The sequence below is a fragment of the Dipodomys merriami genome, unplaced genomic scaffold (assembly GCF_024711535.1).
Source record: "Dipodomys merriami isolate MVZ:Mamm:240054 unplaced genomic scaffold, mDipMer1.0.p SCAF_68, whole genome shotgun sequence".
NCBI classification, from domain to species: domain Eukaryota; kingdom Metazoa; phylum Chordata; class Mammalia; order Rodentia; family Heteromyidae; genus Dipodomys; species Dipodomys merriami.
In genome coordinates, this window is record NW_027206268.1 from 2,206,990 (window position 1) to 2,226,085 (window position 19,096).

At 48.1% G+C, this 19,096-nt stretch overlaps 1 protein-coding gene across 1 annotated transcript in view; it reads right to left on the reverse strand.

Moving 5' to 3' along the window:
- Nucleotides 1-19,096, reverse strand: part of Slco2a1 (solute carrier organic anion transporter family member 2A1) — a 53,195-nt gene that overhangs the window by 24,084 nt on the left and 10,015 nt on the right. Inside the window, exons 3-4 of the mRNA XM_070005442.1 lie at nt 10,143-10,280; nt 9,011-9,173 (exon numbers count right to left, since the gene is read on the reverse strand). Coding sequence (XP_069861543.1) covers nt 9,011-9,173; nt 10,143-10,280 — 301 coding nt within the window. The remainder of the gene's footprint in view (nt 1-9,010; nt 9,174-10,142; nt 10,281-19,096) is intronic.

Sequence of the window (19,096 nt, forward strand, 5' to 3'; positions counted from 1 at the left end):
GACCAGCCCTATGGACAGGCTTTTAATTAGGAACATTGACAGTGGACGGCCTCTGTCCATAGAACTGGAGAGCTCAGATATCTGGATTCTACTCCTTACTTCTCTTAGCTTTCCACCAAGCATAAGATATGATGTGTGTGTGTGTGTGTGTGTGTGTGTGTGTGTGTGTGTGTGTGTGTGTGTCGGTTGGCACTATGCCTCAGCTCTTCAGCTCAAGGCAAGCGCTCTACCACTTAAGCCCCAGCGCCATTTGTGGTTTTCTGAGTGTTTTATTGGAGATCAGAGTCTCACGGACTTTCCTGCCTGGGCTGGCTTTGAACCGCGATCTTCAGATCTCAGCCTCCTGAGTAGTTAGGATGATAGGCTTGAGCCACCGGCACCCGGCCCAGCATAAGATTTCTTAAATCCTATACCTGGAGACTTACCCAAAGCATCTCATCTCCCCAAGTTTCCCACTCCCATCTTCCCACGATGTCAAATCCCATGATAATGCAGCCAAGAAAGGCCAACTACCACCAAGCAACACCCTGAGCAACCATCACCAGCTTTTAAGGGCTCAGAAGAAGGTTCTTCATGAACCAGAGTCAGCCTGTTTCTCATCTGCTCCCCAGGCAGGCTTCTGGAAGGTTCAACGACATCAAGAGCTGATTCTTTTTCCCCCCTGAGGACAGCAGAGGCTTGGTTTGCCAGTTTTCACAGGGTTATGGTACTAAGTAGAAACAGGCCAGGGCCTTCCCTGCTTCTTCCCAGCTTACTCTAGTCCCAACCCCAACAGCATGGGAGCCAACCCTCTGACTCAATCCACAATTTAAATATGCAGAATGTTTAGGTCTCATTTCTGGACCTTCTCAAGTCTGTTTGAAGGTACAGGAGACTTGTTCAGGAAGTTCTGCTGCCCTAGGGTAGGGACCCAGAGAGATGGAGTAGACCAGGCTACACAGCCATTGGGAGACCATCATGAGCTGAATAAGAAGCGTCTGCCCTGGGCTGGGAAGGTGGCTCAGTGGTAGAGTGCTTGCCTCACATGCCTGAGGCCCTGGGTTCGATTCCTCAGCACCACATAAGCAGAAAAAGCAGGAAGTGGCGCTGTGGCTCAAGTGGTAGGGTGATCGCCTTGAGCTGAAGAGCTGTGGGACAGTGCCCAGGTCCAGAGTTCAGGCCCCATGACTGACAGAAGAAGAAGAAGAAGCAGCGTCTGTCCAAAGGTTTGGAGCTGGGGGGTAGAGAAAGAAAGAAGGACCTAGAAGAGACCCAGTCCCTTTGCCTATCTTTTTTTTTTTTTTTTTTTTTTTTTTTGCCAGTCCTGGGGCTTGAACTCAGGGCCTGGGCACTGTTCCTGAGTTTCTTTTGCTCAAGGTTAATGCTCTACCACTTGAGCCATAGCATCACTTTTGGCTTTTCCTGTGTATGTGGTACTGAGGAATCGAACCCAGGGCTTCTTGCATGCTAGGCGAGCACTCTACCACTGAGCCACCTTCCCAGCCCCTGCCTGTCATTTTGTCAAGAGGGAATTCTGCCAGGAAACAGGAAACAGGGCAGCGATGAACCACCTTGGAGTAATGATTCCTGAGGGTCTCACTTTAAAGAGCTCGTGCACAGAGAGGGTATTAGAAGAAGGAGGTTAGCAAATGCAGCCCTCAAGCAGCCCTCTATGAAAACAGTAGAGACAGACCGGGGTGTTTCTGGAAAGATCTTCAGAAGCATGGCCAAAGTGCCAAAACCCCTGGGGTATCAGCACAAATCTCGAATCCTCCTCTAAGAGTGAAGGACCTATTTCCTCATCCTTCTAATTCGGCTCCTTGCGACCGTGCTTCCCGAAACTCTGGCAACACCCATCAGCAGGCCTGGAACAAGCCGTTCTGAACTCACTCACGATCTGAGCTCTCAGTTGCTCGTCATTTAAATGGTTGGCAAATCAGAAGCGACCCATCTAAGACCCTGTTCATTCATAACACCCCCTGTAATCAGGCATCCATCTTCCACTCCAAGCTACTTTTTTTTTTTTTTTTTTTGTCTTAATAGGCAATTTTATTTGAGTTAACTAGGAAATATGAGCCTAAAACATTGAACAAACGATTGGAGAGTGTTTTGTCCTTAACTCCCTGCCAAGAGCATTGTCTTCGTGAATGTTGTCATCTTCCAAATGATGTTCCTCGTCTTATGAGTATGCACTCTCCCAAGTGAAGCCCGTCAGCACGGCCTGCCACAGGACGGTCTCCTCAATATTAAATCTGTTTAGAATGTGGCCCAAAGTGCTTTTTGGTCATTTTGTTTTAACTTGAAATCAGAACACGATTTTTGCCATGGGACTAATCAGAATATTAGCTTTTAAGATGATGAGCCAATCCTAACAATGAAATGTATCATGAATTAAATCTTATTTTGTCATAACTCATGTTTCTCGGTGGCTGTCAGCCTTAACAAAGCTCATTATCGATGGATGCTAAAAGCAGATGCATGTTCATGTTTATGTGACGAGTATCTATCGCTTGATGAAGGACTTCCCACATAGCTCATAAAACATTATTTGTCGGGGTACCTACCAGGGTGTTTCTGCAGAACAAGGAAGCTAAGACAGAACCAATTTGTCTCCTGCTTTTGCTGTGACATTCACCTTCCACTACCTTTACACTTTTATATTCCTGTGTCTTGGAACTTTGAACTTGAACCAGGACGTACACAGACTGTCCAGCTCTGAGGCCTTTTGGACTCGGGATGGGACCCAAACTCTTGTCTTCTGTAGTTGTCGGGATTTTTGACGTGGACTGAATTACACCAAAGGTTTTCCAGGCTCTCCACAATACAATGGCACAGCATGGGACTTCTCAGCCTGATGTAACAGTGCAGGCAGGTTCTTGTAGTGAGTCATCTCTCTATCCAGCCTTCTGTCCAGGTCCCTGCTTGTTTTTGTTTCTCTCTGTCCATCCATGTATGTATGTGTGTAGATACTCTATCTGTAGTAAGTTTTCAAAATCAGGTGACTTAAATCCTGAAGTTCTCTTGTTCTTCCTTTTGTAGGCTTATAACTTCCTTTCCAGGAAAAGAAATTCAAAGCTTAAACATGGAGTAAACCTTGATGCATGCTTATGTATAGATGTGTATGTGTGTTTGTGAGTGTGCATGTGTGCTTATGCACATGTGTGTGATGGGGGTATCTGTGTGTATGAGTAGTGCATATATGTGCATGTGTTCCAAGCTACTTTTGCAAAACACTTTTTCTCCTATGAGCAAAGGCATTCTGAGTTTCCTCTTGGGCAACTAGGACAATATCATCCTCTGCTCTAGCAGAGAAAAAAAAAAGTCAGAGTTGACTGTCCCATGGTGGGAACGCAGAAGAAATGTACAGTAGAATCTCAATTCTATTGTTTGGCAGTCAGGAGCCTCTGAGAAGTTCAGTCTCCTAACTTCCATCATAGAATAATGCCTTGCAATATCTGCATGACAATTAAAAATAGGATGATGATGATGAAATAGAACTAAATATATGACCATTAAAAATAATGCATAGAGCGGGCTGGGAAGATGGCTCAGTGGTAGAGCGCTTGCCTTGCATGCATGAGGCCCTGGGTTCAATTCCTCAGCACCACAGAGGCAGAAAAAGCTGAAAGTGGTGCTGTGGCTCAAGTGGTAGAGCGCTAGCCTTGAGTTGAAGAGCTGAGAGACAGCGCCCAGGCCCAGAGTTCAGGCCCCATGACTGACAAAAAAATGTTTTTTTAATGCATAAAATAAGGTAGCTATGGTTGACAACCACTGAATACTTTTCAAAATGGGATTTTGAATATTCCCAACATATATAGAAACAAGCCGGTCATGGGTGGTTCACGTCTATAATCCTAGCTACTCAGGAGGCTGAGATGTATGGATAGTGCTTCAAAGACAGCCTGGGCAGGAAAGTCTGTGAGACTCTTACCTCCAATTAGTCACAGAAAAAGAGGAAAGTGGTGCTGTGGCTCAAGGGGTAGAGTGCTATCCTTGAACCAAGGGAGCTTAGGGATAGCACCCAAGCCCAAAGTTCAAGACCCAGGACCGGCAGAAAATAAAATAAAATTAGAAAAAGGAGTAAATGTCTTCATGATGATATAAAAACCAACATCTATGTCACGATACATGGCTTAACTTCAGGGCCTCAACACTGTTATTAGCTTTTTTGCTCTACCACTTAAACCACTGGTCTATCTCCGGCTTTTTCAGGCTCCTTGGAGATAAGAGTCTCATAGATTTTCCTGCTCTGGCTGGCTTTGAACTGAGATCCTCCTGCGTAGTTAGGATTACAGGTGTGAGCTATGAACGCTCCCACACAGGTAGGGCGGCAGCTTAGGTGAGCCATTTGATTTTTTTTTCTTTTTTGGGGTTGTTGTTGCTCGTGGGGCCTGAACTCTGGGCCTGGGTGCTGTGCCTCAGCTCTTCAGCTCAAGGCGAGCGCTCTACCACTTGAGCCACAGCGCCACTTCCAGCTTTTTCTGCTTATGCGGTGCTGAAGAATCGAACCCAGGGCTTCACGCACGTGAGGCAAGCGCGTTACCACTGAGCCACCTTCCCAGCCCTCATCCTCATTCTTGAATGAAGAACACAACTGGACATACTCATAGGGCCAGACACGGGGAAGGGGACCATATTCTTTCTGGTCCTCACCGGACCAGTGGAGAAATGAGGGTCATGGTTTTAGGTCTAGAGAATCGTCTCACACTTGTCTACAAAGGGAGACATTAGAGGAACCTGAGGGGATCAACTTACTCGCAAGTCCGCTGCGGCCGGCGGCCCTTGGAAAAATCTATCCATCATCCCATTGTCATGGAAACCACTGGTTCTGCCATCTTCGAAGTCTTTGCTGCTCCTTCAGTCTGCCCTGTCTGCAACCCAGCCTAGTAGCCACCCATTTTCTATCTCAGCTTCCTGTTTATTTCTCTCATGCCATGCATTAAAAAAAAAATTTTTTTAGCTGGGTGCTGGTGGCTTACACCTGTCATCCTAGCTACTCAGGAGGCTGAGATCTGAGGATCGAGGTTCAAAGCCAGCCTGGGCAGCAAAGTCCGTGAGACTCTTATCTCCAATAAACCACTAGAAAACCAGAAGTGGTGCAGTGGCTCAACGCAGTAGAGAGCTCACCTTGAGCTGAAGAGTGCAGGGACAGCGCCCAAGCCCAGAGTTCAAGCCCCATGACCGACCAAAAAAGAAAAAAGAAAATAAAAATTTTAAAATGTGGACCATCAAATCTCATTAGGTCTTGCTTAGCTCATCGGTTCATGGCTATTTCGCTTTCAATTGAACTAATAACACCCATATGTTTTTTGAGATTTCCATCTCTGTCTGTCTTTCTTTTTCTCTCTCATCCCTTTTCAGGTTAATAATACCCAACTGGACAAGTTGTGTAATTCTCACACCGACTGCCCATCCACTCACCCCCAACACACACACTCATATGCGTACACACACACACACACATACTTTCCTGGCAGGTACGCCCCGATCTGGCTGGCAGTTGAGGGTACCCTCCAGCCACCTACCACCCTACCATTTGGGTCCCCAACCCTACCCACGCATACACACCCTTCCCTGATTTTCTGTCATATCTGCATTTTTGTGTATCACCACACCTCCAATATCCGCGTCCCCCAGATCCATATACACATCCCCCCTCCCCCCTCCATTATCCACTCAACCTCCATCTCCCCCTCCACCTTTCCATACCCAGGCACCTTACTACCACCCTCATCCTACAAACTAGAAATCACACACACACACACACACACACACACACACACACACGGTCCCCTACACGCCACATGCCCCTTCATGTTCTCCATTTCACACCACAGCTGGGTGTCAGGACCCTGGGTTCATGGCTCACGTGTTCTGGGGGTATAGATTCCACTCTGGGCGCTTAGGGGCCCTGTGCATAGGAAGGAAGTGGGGACAATCACTGAGGAACCTATTCTGGTGACTTCGCATCACCCTTCTTCCCAGAACACGGCCTTGGGATGGATGAACAGTGGGTGTGTGACTGGAAGCTTCATGAATAACTAGAAAGTGGCTCTTCCTTTTCTTTTCTGGGCTCTTTCAAAAAAGCTTTTTTAAAAATGCAATCTCCACTCCCCTTTCCTGCTTAAGATCTGAGTTGCTTCCTGTCGGGCGGACGTCTCCATTGTCTGGCAAGGTAGACTTTCCTCTTGGATTTGGCTTACACCTCCTCCTAGCAGATACTACTTTCCAAAGACCTTTTTCTGTTATCTCTTGGGAGAACTGGATTCGGGTCGGCTGGCCAGTTTCCCATCTCCTAAAGTCTCCGTGTGCTTTCTAGATGTGGGTTCGGACAAGGCTTTGGCTGGGTATCTTAAGTTTCTTCTACCAAGGCGCCAAGGCATATTTCTGGACCCCGGTGACATTTAGGGGGAAAAAAAATCTAAACATCCATAAATGTCTGCATGCCTGGCCTTTTTCAGAAATGACCCATTAGTTGTTAAAGGTCTCCATGCTTCCCATAAATGTTCAACCCTTCTTTAATTTTTTTTAAAAGTATTTATTTTATTTATTTACCAAGACGCATAGTTAGTCTTCAATTTTCCCATGTTTGTTTTTGGAATAGCTGTGCTCCAAGCAGAGAGAAAGTGAGCAGTCCACCATGATAATAAGTGTAGGAGCCGTTACTTATGAGTAACAGATTTCAAATGCCACGAGAAGTAGACAAATACAAATCTGCTTAACTGCCAACTTGAGCCAGGCACTTTTTACCTATACTCTTCCACTTTAATTCTGCTCTCAAACCACACTGAAAGGGATTACTGTTCTTGTTTCACAGGTAAAGACGTTCTGAAAGGTAAAGTTGCTAAGTCTCTCTAAGGAGACTTGAATGGCTGAGCTAGAACTGAAAAGCCATAGTTGTATGGTTTCTCTGTCACACCAAAATCATCAGGCTACCTTGGGGACCGGTGGCTCACGCCTGTAACCCTAGCTGTTTAGGAAGGCTGGCATCTGGGAGGATTGTGGTTTGAAGCTATCCTAGGCAGGAAAACCCATGAGACTCTCATCTCCAATTAACCAGCCAAGAGGCAGAAGTGGAGCTGTGGCTCAAGAGTAGTAGAATACCAGTCTTGAGCGAAAAAGACAAGCAAGAGTGAGAGGCCCTTTGGGCTGGGAAAGGTGGTTCAGTGGTAAAGTGCTTGCCTTGCATGCATGAAGCCCTGGGTTTGATTCTTCAGCACCACAGAAACATTTAAAGCCAGAAATGGTGCTGTGGCTTGAGTGGTAGAGCACTTGCCTTGAGCTGAAGAGCTGAGGGACAGTGCCCAGGCCCAGAGTTCAAGCCCCACAACTGACAAAATAATAATAATAATAATAATAATAGTAAGTAGCAGGGTGCTTCCTCATCAAGGATTCCAAAGACTTAGTCATGTACCCAGTGTCATTAGAGACATACATGTCCCCCTACCAGCCTCTACTAGCCTACAAAGAACCACCCCGCTACCAGCCCTTAGATTAACTGTGAGGCTATGAGGTCTATAAGACAGATCCTCAGGGAGGAGCTGAGGCTCAGAGGTTTTCCCAGTCTGGCCTTCTAAGAGCGTCTCAACTCCCAACTTCCCAACTGCCAGGCTCCAGGGGGGGCCATTCGGTCACCCCCATTCTTCAGGGGGCGGCATTTGTTCCTGACAAGCTTGCATCATTTGATGTTTCCCGTAGAAAATACATTCGAAATAGGAATCACGTGCCCGTCTTTCCCTCCGATACACACACACTCAGTGAGACCGACGAGTATGTTTCTTTGTACCTATTCACCTATCACACACCCATGCTACGTGGGGACCCCCGTGGATGGGCCCAGTGAGATTTCCACCCCCCCCCCCCGCCCCAGATGCAGCTCCTGGGCCAAAGTTTCCTCTTCACCCCACCTCCTGGCAACAGGAAGATGCCCTGAAGATAGCCCAACCCCTGAGCACTTCCAGCTGTGGCTCCAATGCCAGCTGTGGCTCCAAAGCGTGACTGCTCAGTCCCATTGTTGGCAATCAGAATTTGCCCAAACAAAACAGTCCATTCCTCCCGGCTGATGGTTGTTCCCCTGCGGAGTTGGGGAGGGGGGGACCCTGAGAGGCAAATCCTTCTCATGGTCCCCTCCTGTCCTCTTTCAAGATGATCTGGGCCCTAAGAGTACTGAGGCTCACGTTAGACCCACCACAGGGCATTTCCCACTGGGAACATGGTAAGCTGAATCCAATCCCACTAGCTAAGGAACAGAGTGAGGCTCCATCTCTAGCCACCATGCCATGGTGCTGTGAATGGGCTGTGAGCCCTAACCCGTGGCCTGGTCTCCAGAGTCCCCCTAGACTCCCTTCCTGATTGCATGAAGCCCCATCCTGACGCATGGGGGCGGGAGGGAAGGGAGGAGGTCAGCTTCGGACTCCTTCACTACTGGTCTTGACATTTTATCTAGATGGAAGAGAGGAGGTACAGGAGAAGAACGGTGGGCGGGTGAGCTCAGGTCTGTCTTCAACCTTTCCCGACCTCCATGAAGCAGGACTCGGCTTTTAAATGCAAATAGATCCAAGACCCCAGTGCACTTATGAGAAGTGACCAGGGCACCGATGATATACGGAGAAGGTGGGAGAGAGGCTTCCCGAAGCACAACCCAGAGATCACTCTATTAATGCTCCATTCCTATAGAGGAATCGCCTCCATCATTCCAACCAATTCATCTCTTAGACTTTATCTACTCTACACCCTTGACTTTTGCTGTTGGTGGTGGGGGTCGTGGGGCTTGAACTCTGGGCCTGGGCGCTGTCCCTGAGCTCTTCAGCTCAAGGCGAGCGCTCTACCACTTGAGCCACAGCGCCACTTCCGGTTTTCTGGTGGTTCATTGGAGATCAGAGTCTCATGTGGACTTTCCTGCCCAGGCTGACTTTGAACCACGATCCTCAGATCTCAGCCTCCTGAGTAGCTGGGATGACAGGCGTGAGCCACTGCTGCCTGGCTACACCGGAGCTGTGTATTCGTTGCTTGGTTTGGGGGAATCACTCACCAGTGCTGACCGCAGTGTACTGGTACGGCTCCGAGAGGAAGTGTGGCAGGGTGAGGACGAAGGCACCTCCAGCTAACAGCAGGCCCCCGATGCCAATCAGCCGCGGCCGGTGTACTCTGCTGCCGAAGTAGCTGACGAAGATGATGAGGATGGCATTGCTGATCTGTGGAGAGAGAGCCAAGGGGCCGAGTGAGACCCAGAGATCCTAAGTAAAGAACTCAAGGACTCCGGTTTGGCAGTCAGAACAACAATAAGCCGCGTGCAACAACTCTGTGTGTGTGTGTGTGTGTGTATGTGTGTCTTATTTTCATTTTGATTAGGCCAGAGTATGGGGGGAAATATGCCCCCTCTTTGCCCGACCGCTCCCTCCTGTCTTAAACAGAACATGCAGATGCCCCAGCCCAGCTACTTCATGCCCTTTGAAAACAGCCAGTTGCTCCTGGATTGACATTTTTATCTTGGATCATCGAAACAAGAATGTATGCTGGGAGCTCAAAGATTTGGCGACTATTCTGGGCGCCGGTGGCTCACACCTGTCATCCTAGCTACTCAGGAGGTTGAGATCTGAGGATCACGGTTCAAAGCCAGCCTGGGCAGGAAAGTCCATGAGACTCTCATCTCCAATGAAACACCAGAAAGCCAGAAGTGGCGCCGTGGCTCAAGTGGTAGAGTGCTCTGGCCTTGAGCTGAAGAACTCAGGCACAACGCCCAGGCCCAGAATTCAAGCCCCACGACCAACCAAAAAAAAAAAAAAGATTTGGTGACCATCTGGGCTGAGCTTGGAAGAAAGTTTCATCTTGGATGCCGACTTTAGCGTTGATTAAGCAGAGGGACCTAGAACACTACATTGAGAAAGATCCAGAAGCTGTTGGCTAGAATGAGCAGGTCAAGAAGACTTGTGACACATGCCAGGGGACACGGGGCAAGACGATGCTGACACACACACATCAGTGATTTGTGAGTGAGGAGGACGTGTGAGGCACTACCGAAGTCAAACCTGACGACGGGACATGTAGCAGGTGCGTTCTGTGTCTCTTCCAAGAGGTCTCTGGACACCCGGCCCTCTGCTCTGTATTCCGTGCGGTCAGGATGAGACACACAGGTGTCTAATGGCCCAGTGTCTCCTGCTCACCTCGTTCAGGCTGGAGATGAGACCCGAGGAGGAACTAGAGAGCCCGAAGCGCTTCTCGATGGTGGTGAGGCTGCTCTTGAAGTAGGCGCTGTAGAGGAGCTGGGAGAGCTGCAGGAGACCATGGCAGAACACAAACACCTGTGGGGGGACAGAGGGGACAGATGACAATGTTGTGAGGTCTCCATACAGTAGGCCCCAGAGTCTTCCGGGGCGTGGACCAGCAGCCAGGCCTGTAACATGGCTCAATCCTGTATTCTTAACCAGTAACCCCTGCTCAAGAATACCAATCCATCAGGGGTGGGGGCACTGGGAAGGTGGCTCAGTGGTAGAGTGCTCGCCTAGCATGCATGAAGCCCTGGGTTCGATTCCTCAGTACCACATAACACAGAAAAAGCCAGAAGTGGCGCTGTGGTTCAAGTGGTAGAGGGCCAGCCTTGAGCAAAAAAGAAGCTCAGGGATAACGCCCTAGGCCCTGAGTTCAAGCTCTGGGACTGGCAGAAAAGAAAAAAGAATATTTATACAGACTGCACACTCATCTGGTTGTGCTGTCCTTCATCATTTAGAATTTATAAAGTCATGACATTTGCAAGTCATAGAAATGGCATTTGTCAGCTGGGTACCAGTGGCTCATGCCTGTCATCCCAGCTACTCAGGAGGCTGAGATCTGAGGATCACGGTTCAAAGCCAGCCCAAGCAGGAAAAGTCCATGCAACTCTTTTTTTTTTTTTTTTTTTTTTTTGTCGGTCGTGGGGCTTGAACTCTGGGCCTGGGCGCTGTCCCTCAGCTCTTCAGCTCAAGGCGAGCGCTCTACCACTTGAGCTACAGCGCCGCTTCCAGTTTTCTGGTGGTTTATTGGAGATAGGAGTCTCACGGTCTCTCCTGCCCAGGCTGGCTTTGAACCGCGATCCTCAGATCTCAGCCTCCTGAGTAGCTAGGATTACAGGCGTGAGCCACCAGCGCCCGGCTGCAACTCTTATCTCCAATAAACCACCAGAAAATCAGAAGTGACGCTGTAGCTCAAGTAATAGAGCGCTTGCCTTGAGCTGAAGAGTGCAGGGACAGCGTCCAGGCCCAGAGTTCAGGCCCCACCACCGACAAATAAAATAAAAGAATAAAAGATGAGTAAAACAACCATAAAGAGTAAACTGTAAGGACACATCCTCCCATCACCCCCTACATACAGCCCAGGCTGAACGACAAAGGGACATGGTTTCTTTTCATTGCCACAGTGAGACAAGAAGTCTCTTCTCCACACTAGACACTGAAACAAAGATCTAACCAGCGCTCCATCAGTCATCTCTGCGTGGTCATGGGGCCTGGGCCCAGAACTCCTCCAACGCAATTCCTGTGGGTTATTGTCTGGTTAATAACTGACTGCTGTCCACAGGCTCCGATCGCCTCCACGCACATACTCACGGAAGCAAAACCTGACAAAAAAATTCACCTGATTCCTATGACCACTAGGATGTGACTTTGCTGAGATGACGCCACGTGTGGAGGGATTAAAATCTGCAGGAGAGGGAGGGGGGTGGCGAGGCCCGCAGCCGGTGACTTCCTGCTTGGGAACAAGAGGTTCCACCCCTCTGTGGAGGTTCTCTGCTGTCACAGATAGGCCTCTGTCAAAGCAACCCAAGTGGAGCAATTCTTCCAAAGGCAAGAAAGGAAAGGAGGGAGGGAAGGGAGGAAAGAAAGAAGGGAGGGAGGGAGGGAAGGAAGAAAGGAAGGAAGGGAGGAAAGGGAGGAAAGAAAGAAGGGAGGGAGGGAAGGAAGAAACGAAGGAAGGAAGGAAGGAAGGAAGGAAGGAAGGAAGGAAGGAAGGAAGGAAGGAAGGAGGGAGGAAAGGAAGGAAGGGAGGGAAAGAGAAGGGAAGGGAAGGGAAGGGAAGGAAAGGAAAGGAAAAGAAAGGAGAAGCAAATGGAAAGGGAAAGAAAGAGAAGAAAGAAAAGGAAAGAAAGAAAGAGATAAAGGAGGGAAAGATGGAAAGGGAGAAATAAAAACAAAGGATCAAAGGAAGGAGGGAAGAAAAAGAAGGAAGTAAAGAGGGGCTGGGAAGGTGGCTCAGTGGTAGAGCGCTTGCATGCCTGAGGCCCTGGGTTCAATTCCTCAGCACCACATAAGCAGAAAAAAGAAAAGCCGGAAGTGGTGCTATGGCTCAAGTGATAGCATGCTAGCCTTGAGCTGAAGAGCTGAGGGACAGTGCCCAGGCCCAGAGTTCAGGCCCCCCCCCAAAAAAAAGGAAGGAAAGAGAAGGAAGAGAGGAAAGGGAATAAAAGGAAAGAGAAGTGAAGGGGAAGGGAAAGGGAAGGAAGGTGGAGAAAGAAAGGGAAAAGGAGGGAGATGGAAGGGGAGAAATAAAAGTAAATTTTAAAAAGGATCAAAGGAAGGGGGAAGAAAAAGAAGGGAGGAAGGAGGAAAGGAAGGAGGAGGGAAGGAAGGAAGGAAGGAAGGAAGGAGGAAGGAAGGAAGGAAGGAAGGAAGGAAGGAAGGAAGGAAGGAAGGGAGAGAGGGAAGGAGAAACCTTTCTCCTACCACACCAGGATGCAGGCATCATTCGGGGATGTGCCAAAGGCCACTTTGGAATTTTCTGGATGAGGGAAGGGATACTGTAGGTAATGCTTGTTTTAGCTTTTTCAGCCTCTGGGAATCAAGATCTGGTCTCAAGCTGGGTGCTGGTGGCTCACGCCTGTCATCCTAGCTACTCAGGAGGCTGAGATCTGAGGATCACGGTTCAAAGCCAGCCAGGGCAGGAAAGTCCGAGCCTCCTATCTCCAATGAACCACGAGAAAACGGGAAGTGGTGCTGTGGCTCAAGTGGTAGAGCACTCGCCTTGAGCTGAAGAGTTGAGGGACAGCGCCCAGGCCCAGAGTTCAAGCCCCATGACTGACAAAAAAAATTTTTTGAAAAGCCTGTACTCAGCTTGAACTCACCCCCGTATTGCAGTTTTAGGGAGACACCCACCTCTGATTCCCACTTCCAGCTTTGTCGCCGATCACTCTCCCATTATCTCCCCCATATCTCAAAACACCAATGCTTAGTCTACAGTTTTCCCTGACTTGTCACTCTAGAGTGCAGACTTTCTTTTTTATTAATCAGTGAGGAGTCCGCTCGGTTTAACTCGTATCTCTGCTTCTCTCTACGTTTCACAACAACTAACGGTTCTGTCATTATTTGTACGATCACATCATTCACTCTGGTGAGCAAGCTGGCAGAGAAGCAGGGATTCCCTCCTGGGCACAAACGCCCACACTCGGCTGACAGTTCCCGTGATGGATGAGGATAGAGCTATTCCATGTCTTCCCTGGGGTGACAGCTGTTCTGTTCTTCTTTCTTTTTCTTTTTGTTAATCGTGGTGCTTGAACTCTAGGCCTGGGTGCTGTCCCTCAGCTCTTCAGCTCAAGGTGAGCGCTCTACTGCTTGAGCCACAGTGCCACTTCCGGTTTTCTGGTGGTTCATTAGAGATCAGAGTCTCACAGACTTTCTTGCCCAGGCTGGCTTTGAACCATGATCCTCAGATCTCAGTCTACTGAGTAGCTAGGATGACAGGCGTGAGCCACTGACACCCAGCTCTTCTGTCTGCCATCTTGAATAACAAACCCAATTTATTTCCCAGGGCGTAGTCTAGCAAACGTAGGATTCTGGCTTTCCACATTTTTTCTTTTTCCCAGGGAGAAAAAGAAAAGACGCCAAGGAATATATTCAAATGCTCCTTGATTTACCATAGGGATTCACTCTGATTAAACCCCATCAGAAATGGAAAGTATCCTAAGTTGAAAGTACATTTGATTCTCCTAACCTACCAGACGTTATAGCTTCATCCAGCCTACCTTAAAACACACTTAGAATATCCACAGCCTACAGTTGGGCACAGTCATTTCACATGAAGCCGATTTGCAGGGGTGAGGGTGGAGGATCAGTGGTGGGGCTTGAACTCTGGGCCTGGGTGCTGTCCCTCAGCTCTTTGCCTCAAGGCTAGAGCTCTACCACTTGAGCCACAGCACCACTTCCGGATTTTTCTGCTTATGTGGTGCTGAGGAATCGAACCCAGGGCCTCAGGCATGCAAGGCAAGCACTCTACCACTGAGCCACCTTCCCAGCCCTTATTAAGATTTCTCCACTCATAGCTCATTCTCGGTTCTGACTGGTAGTTCACCAATAGGAAGTCGTGGGAGCTGAAGACCCTTTAATACAACAGGGACAAAGAAATCTCTTGGTGTTACCAGAGATCTTGGAAGCTGAATGGGAGAAGGAGGAATCAGATTGGGCTCTTGGGGCACCCCTCAGAGGAAATCTGTCTCTCTGTCCTTCTACAAGATGAAGGAAGCAAAGCCAAGTATCTGATATGGCCTGGAATGGATGGCTTCCTTCAACCAATCAGCCTGCTCTGCCTGAGCCTTCTACAGGGAGAGGCTTTAAATCCAAACGGTGGCCCGATGCCCTATCAGGAGACGTCTCTATCAAGAAGTGATTCAGGAAATCAAATATGTTCCACGCAGGAAGAATGCCTGTACCAGATAACGTTCAGATATTCAAAATAAAGGGGGTGATACCGTCCCAAAGGAATGTACTCTTTACCTGACTTACGTAACTCTAACCCCTCTGTATATTTATAACAATTAAAAAACATTTTAAAAAAGATATTTAACATAGCCAGCCCTGGGGTCAAAGTACATTCACAGCAGAATTCTAAAAGGCATCTTTGGAAGTATTCACAGGAAGCCGGGCCCTGGTGGCTCACGCCTGTCATCTTAGCTATTCAGAAGGCCGAGATCTGAGGATCACGGTTCAAAGCCAGCCTGGGCAGAAAAGTCTGTGAGACTCTGATCTCCAATGAACCACCAGAAAACCGGAAGTGGTGCTGCGGCTCAAGTGGTAGGGTGCTCGCTTTGAGCTGAATTGCTGAGGGGCAGTGCCCAGGCCCAGAGTTCAAGCCCCACGACTGACAAAAAGAAAAGAAACATACAGATTTCCATCACCCTGGCCTCGTTCTTTCATTCTTTAGAGAGCTAGGCCAGGGACCTTGCCTGAGGGGGACCGCAGTGGAGACTGGTGTCAGACTCCTGACAAGTTCGCGTTCCTCCTTTCTCTCCAGTGCCCTTCTTTGCCAGTCTCTATTGTCTGTAGAAGGACTTGGCTCTGAGTAGAGCTGCCCTAGGTAGGATTAAGAAAAGCCATGCCTACGTCTATGGGAACGGCTCTGGGAGGAAGGTGTGTCTGCTCTCAGGAAACCACAGCAGACACAGGAAGCCAAATCCAAGGGGAGCTGGTCTTCCCACCTTTCTTTCTCAGTCTGGCCAACGCTTCTCTTTGAGCCAAGTCTGGCCTGAACTGGACTAAACTAGCATTCAAACAAACAAACAAACAGCTTCATTCAGCTTCAAACCACCACCACCACCACCACCACCACCACCACCACCACCACCCCTCCACCGCCCCCACTCCCCCCCGTCTCCCGGAAAAAGTATCTCCCATCCTCACTTTCTCTGTCTACAAAGCTGGCTTCTCTTCTTGAGAGCAGGAAGGGAAGGGCTTCATCTTCAAACCCTTCCAGGATGTGAGAAAAAAAATATTGACATCCCATCTTGTTATTAGAACAAAGACAAGGAAGGATATAAAATAGCACTGTTTCCATACCCGTGCGTCTGAATGTCCTCCTTCCTGACACAAATGGATTCAAAGCAGGCTCCCCACTGGGACTTCGTGGCAAATGAACAAACTACTCTTGAACCAACTTCCCCTCAAGACAAGATGGTACTTGTGTTCGGCAAAGGAAAGCTTCCTTGGCTTAATGTAAAATAACAAAAACCAAACCAAAAAAAAAAAAAAAGACTTTAGGCATTTCTGGAGAAGAATTTGGACACCTATTTACATAAATGTCGGCGACCATTTGGTTTCAAAGTGTGTATTTTTTTCCAGGAAACCTTGGGCACCGCTTCTAATTAATCTGGGAAATTCATCTAGTCTCACATGCCTGTGTTTCATCTCTTCCAGAAGTTGTTTTTTTGCCCTATGACTTCTAAAAGAGCAGACTGCACACCCAGTCTGCAGGTAATCTCTTCTACCTTTTGATCTTCTATTTGAGTTTATCCTGTGATATCTCACAACATATTTCCAGCTATTCCTCATGGTTTGTTCTTACTACTGGGAGTCACACTGGACACCACTGGGAGGAGAGAAAGGAGACACATCATGGCTCTCCAGCTGTCATCTGGAGTGATAAACCAAGGCCTGTCCCTCCTGCTAAGCCCATGGGGTTCTTTCCAAAGAACCCAAAATGGCCTCAAGAGAAGGCATCTGGGTATTCCTGCCATCATTATGAGCTACGAAGCTTGCCTTTCCTTATGCCCTAGCTTTTGGACAGGGATGCAACAATCCTGACATGATACCTGAGAGGTTATTAAGAATGGTTCTCCTTATGGGAGAAGTCATCAAGACTTACTGGAGGTCCCCCAAAATGGTCTCCTATTGCAGTTGGTAAATGGTGGCAGACAGTGGGTACCAAGTCACAGCAGATGTCTACCCACCACAAGGCCCAACCTTGGAGCTCCAAGAACTGAATGCACAGGTAGACAGATGACAGACAGACAGACAGACCACACACACACACACACACACACAGATAGATAGATGCATAGATGGGTAGATAGATGCATGTACATATATGATCATAGATAGACTAAAGCATACACACATAGATCGTAGATAGATGGGCAGATACTAGATGAGTAATAGATGCTTAGTTAGCTAGCTACATGAATGGATGGATGTATTTACACATACATATATACATGTATATCCTTAAAAATCGAGATTCCTTGAATGATCAAAAAACCTGATATTTATGCCAAATTAAGCTTTTGAGAAATTTTGTAGTAATCTTATACTTTACTAAACACATGCCATCCACATAAAAAATGCATACATAGTAAGCTGATTGGCTTGAACATTTCCACAAGCTGGGTATACATGGAAAAATGAAGCTAGGTATACATGGAAAAATGAAGCTGGGTATACATGGAAAAATGAAGACGGAGGAGGAGGAGGAGAAGGAGGAGGAGGAGGATCATCACCAGTTTTTTCCAGAAACTCTGAGAGCCTCACTATGTCTCCTGGCCTCTCTTCCAGAGTAAGGGTACTCCTGACTACTAAGAGCACGGTAGGCTTTGCCCCTGTGCTGTGTGGATTAAGAATAAGAGCATGGGAGCTGGGAAGGTGGCTCCGTGGTGGAGTGCTTGCCTTGCATGCATGAGGCTCTGGGTTTGATTCCTCAGCACCACATAAGCAGAAAAAGCCAGAAGTGGCACCGTGGCTCAAGTGGTAGAGCACTGGCCTTGAGCTGAAGAGCTGAGGGACAGCGCCCAGGCCCAGAGTTCAAGCCCCAGGACTTGAAGGAACATTGAATACACCAAGGAATACATCTCATTTGAACCTACTGCTTAGCTAGGTATCCAAAAGCCAGTGGAGATACACATTTGGTTGTTAATTCACTGTAGAGCCAGCTATTTTTCCCCCTTCAATTGTATCCATTTATCTCCATACCAGGTTCTTGAGGCATGGCAAGTTCCTTAGAAAACTCTCAGAATTCCTTCACTTTCTTCAGCGTACCCAGAACCAACTCCATCTCAGACCTCTCAATGGAGTCTTCTAGTGGAGAACTGAAACTCTGGGGCAGTTTGGACTCTTGGGTCCTGACAGGTTTGTTTTGGCAGGCATGAGACCCAAAGACTCACATGAAGGTGTATCAAGCTATACCCGTGGGCACCTGTCTAGGAGCCCAAGGAAGTCATGAATGAGTCAGGGCTCTGGCGAGACGGCTGGGAAATCTCTGCCCTTGGGGTAGTCTGTGTTTACCCCACCAACCGCCTGCCCCAACACCTCCGGGAAGATCAATCTCAACAGATTCAACCTGCTGGAAGCCACGGTAGAGATCTGAGGAGGGAAAGTTCTCCACGTTTGGGCCAGACATGGTGGTACATGCCTGTAATCCCAACTATTTGGAAGGGAGAAGTAGGAGGATTACAGTTCCCAATGACCTAGGTGACCCAGGTAACAGTGTTCAAGGCAGAAGGTCAAATAAAAAGGCAGGCTTGAATCCTTTAGTCAATAGAACATGGCTTCCTGGAGCCTCCATTCTCTGGACTCCGTCCCATCCCTCCTGCTCCAACATGGCCTTAGGGAGCAACAAGGGCCTTAGGTACAGGGATTCCCATCAGAGCCCCACAGGGTCTTCCCTTGTCTCATGAGATGTCCCATCTAAAGGACTTATATCGGGCTGGAATGTGGACTTATATCTGGCTAGGCAGGTGGCTCAGTGGTATAGTGCTCGCCTAGCATGCATGAAGCCCTGGGTTCAATTCCTCAGTTCCTCAGTCCCACATACACAGAAAAAAAAAACCAACAAAATAAAAAAAACAGAAGTGATGCTGTGGCTCATGTGGTAGAGTGTTTGCTTTGAGCAAAAAGCAGCTCAGGGACAGTGCCCTGGGCCCTGAGTTCAAGCCCCAGGACTGGCAATAATAATAATAATAATAATAATAATAATAATAATAATAATAATAATATAAATCAAGGACTTATATCTCTGGGATGTAAAGGCAAGAGTAAGTAGAATAAGAAAGGCAAGCCACGTTCTCAAATTCCTTCAGAATTTAACTTGAAGCTGTTAAGTATCATTAGTACGAACGCAGCTGACCTAGGTTGTTAAGAGTCTTTCCCAAACTACCTGGGGGGTGTGGTTGATAGAGAACTCAGCCTAGCACAGCCAAGCCTGCAGATTCTCAGAATTCCAGTCTGTGGTGGCTGCCCTTACCCCAGTCAGGAAGGCCCCGGCCTGGCCTCTACCCTCTCCCCCTCTCCTGGCTCCTGAATTACGAATGTCTCAGATCACATCCCTTGGCTTCTTCTCAGTCCACAGGAGGAAGGTCTGGGAAACCTTTACTGGCCAATCTAGAATGTTT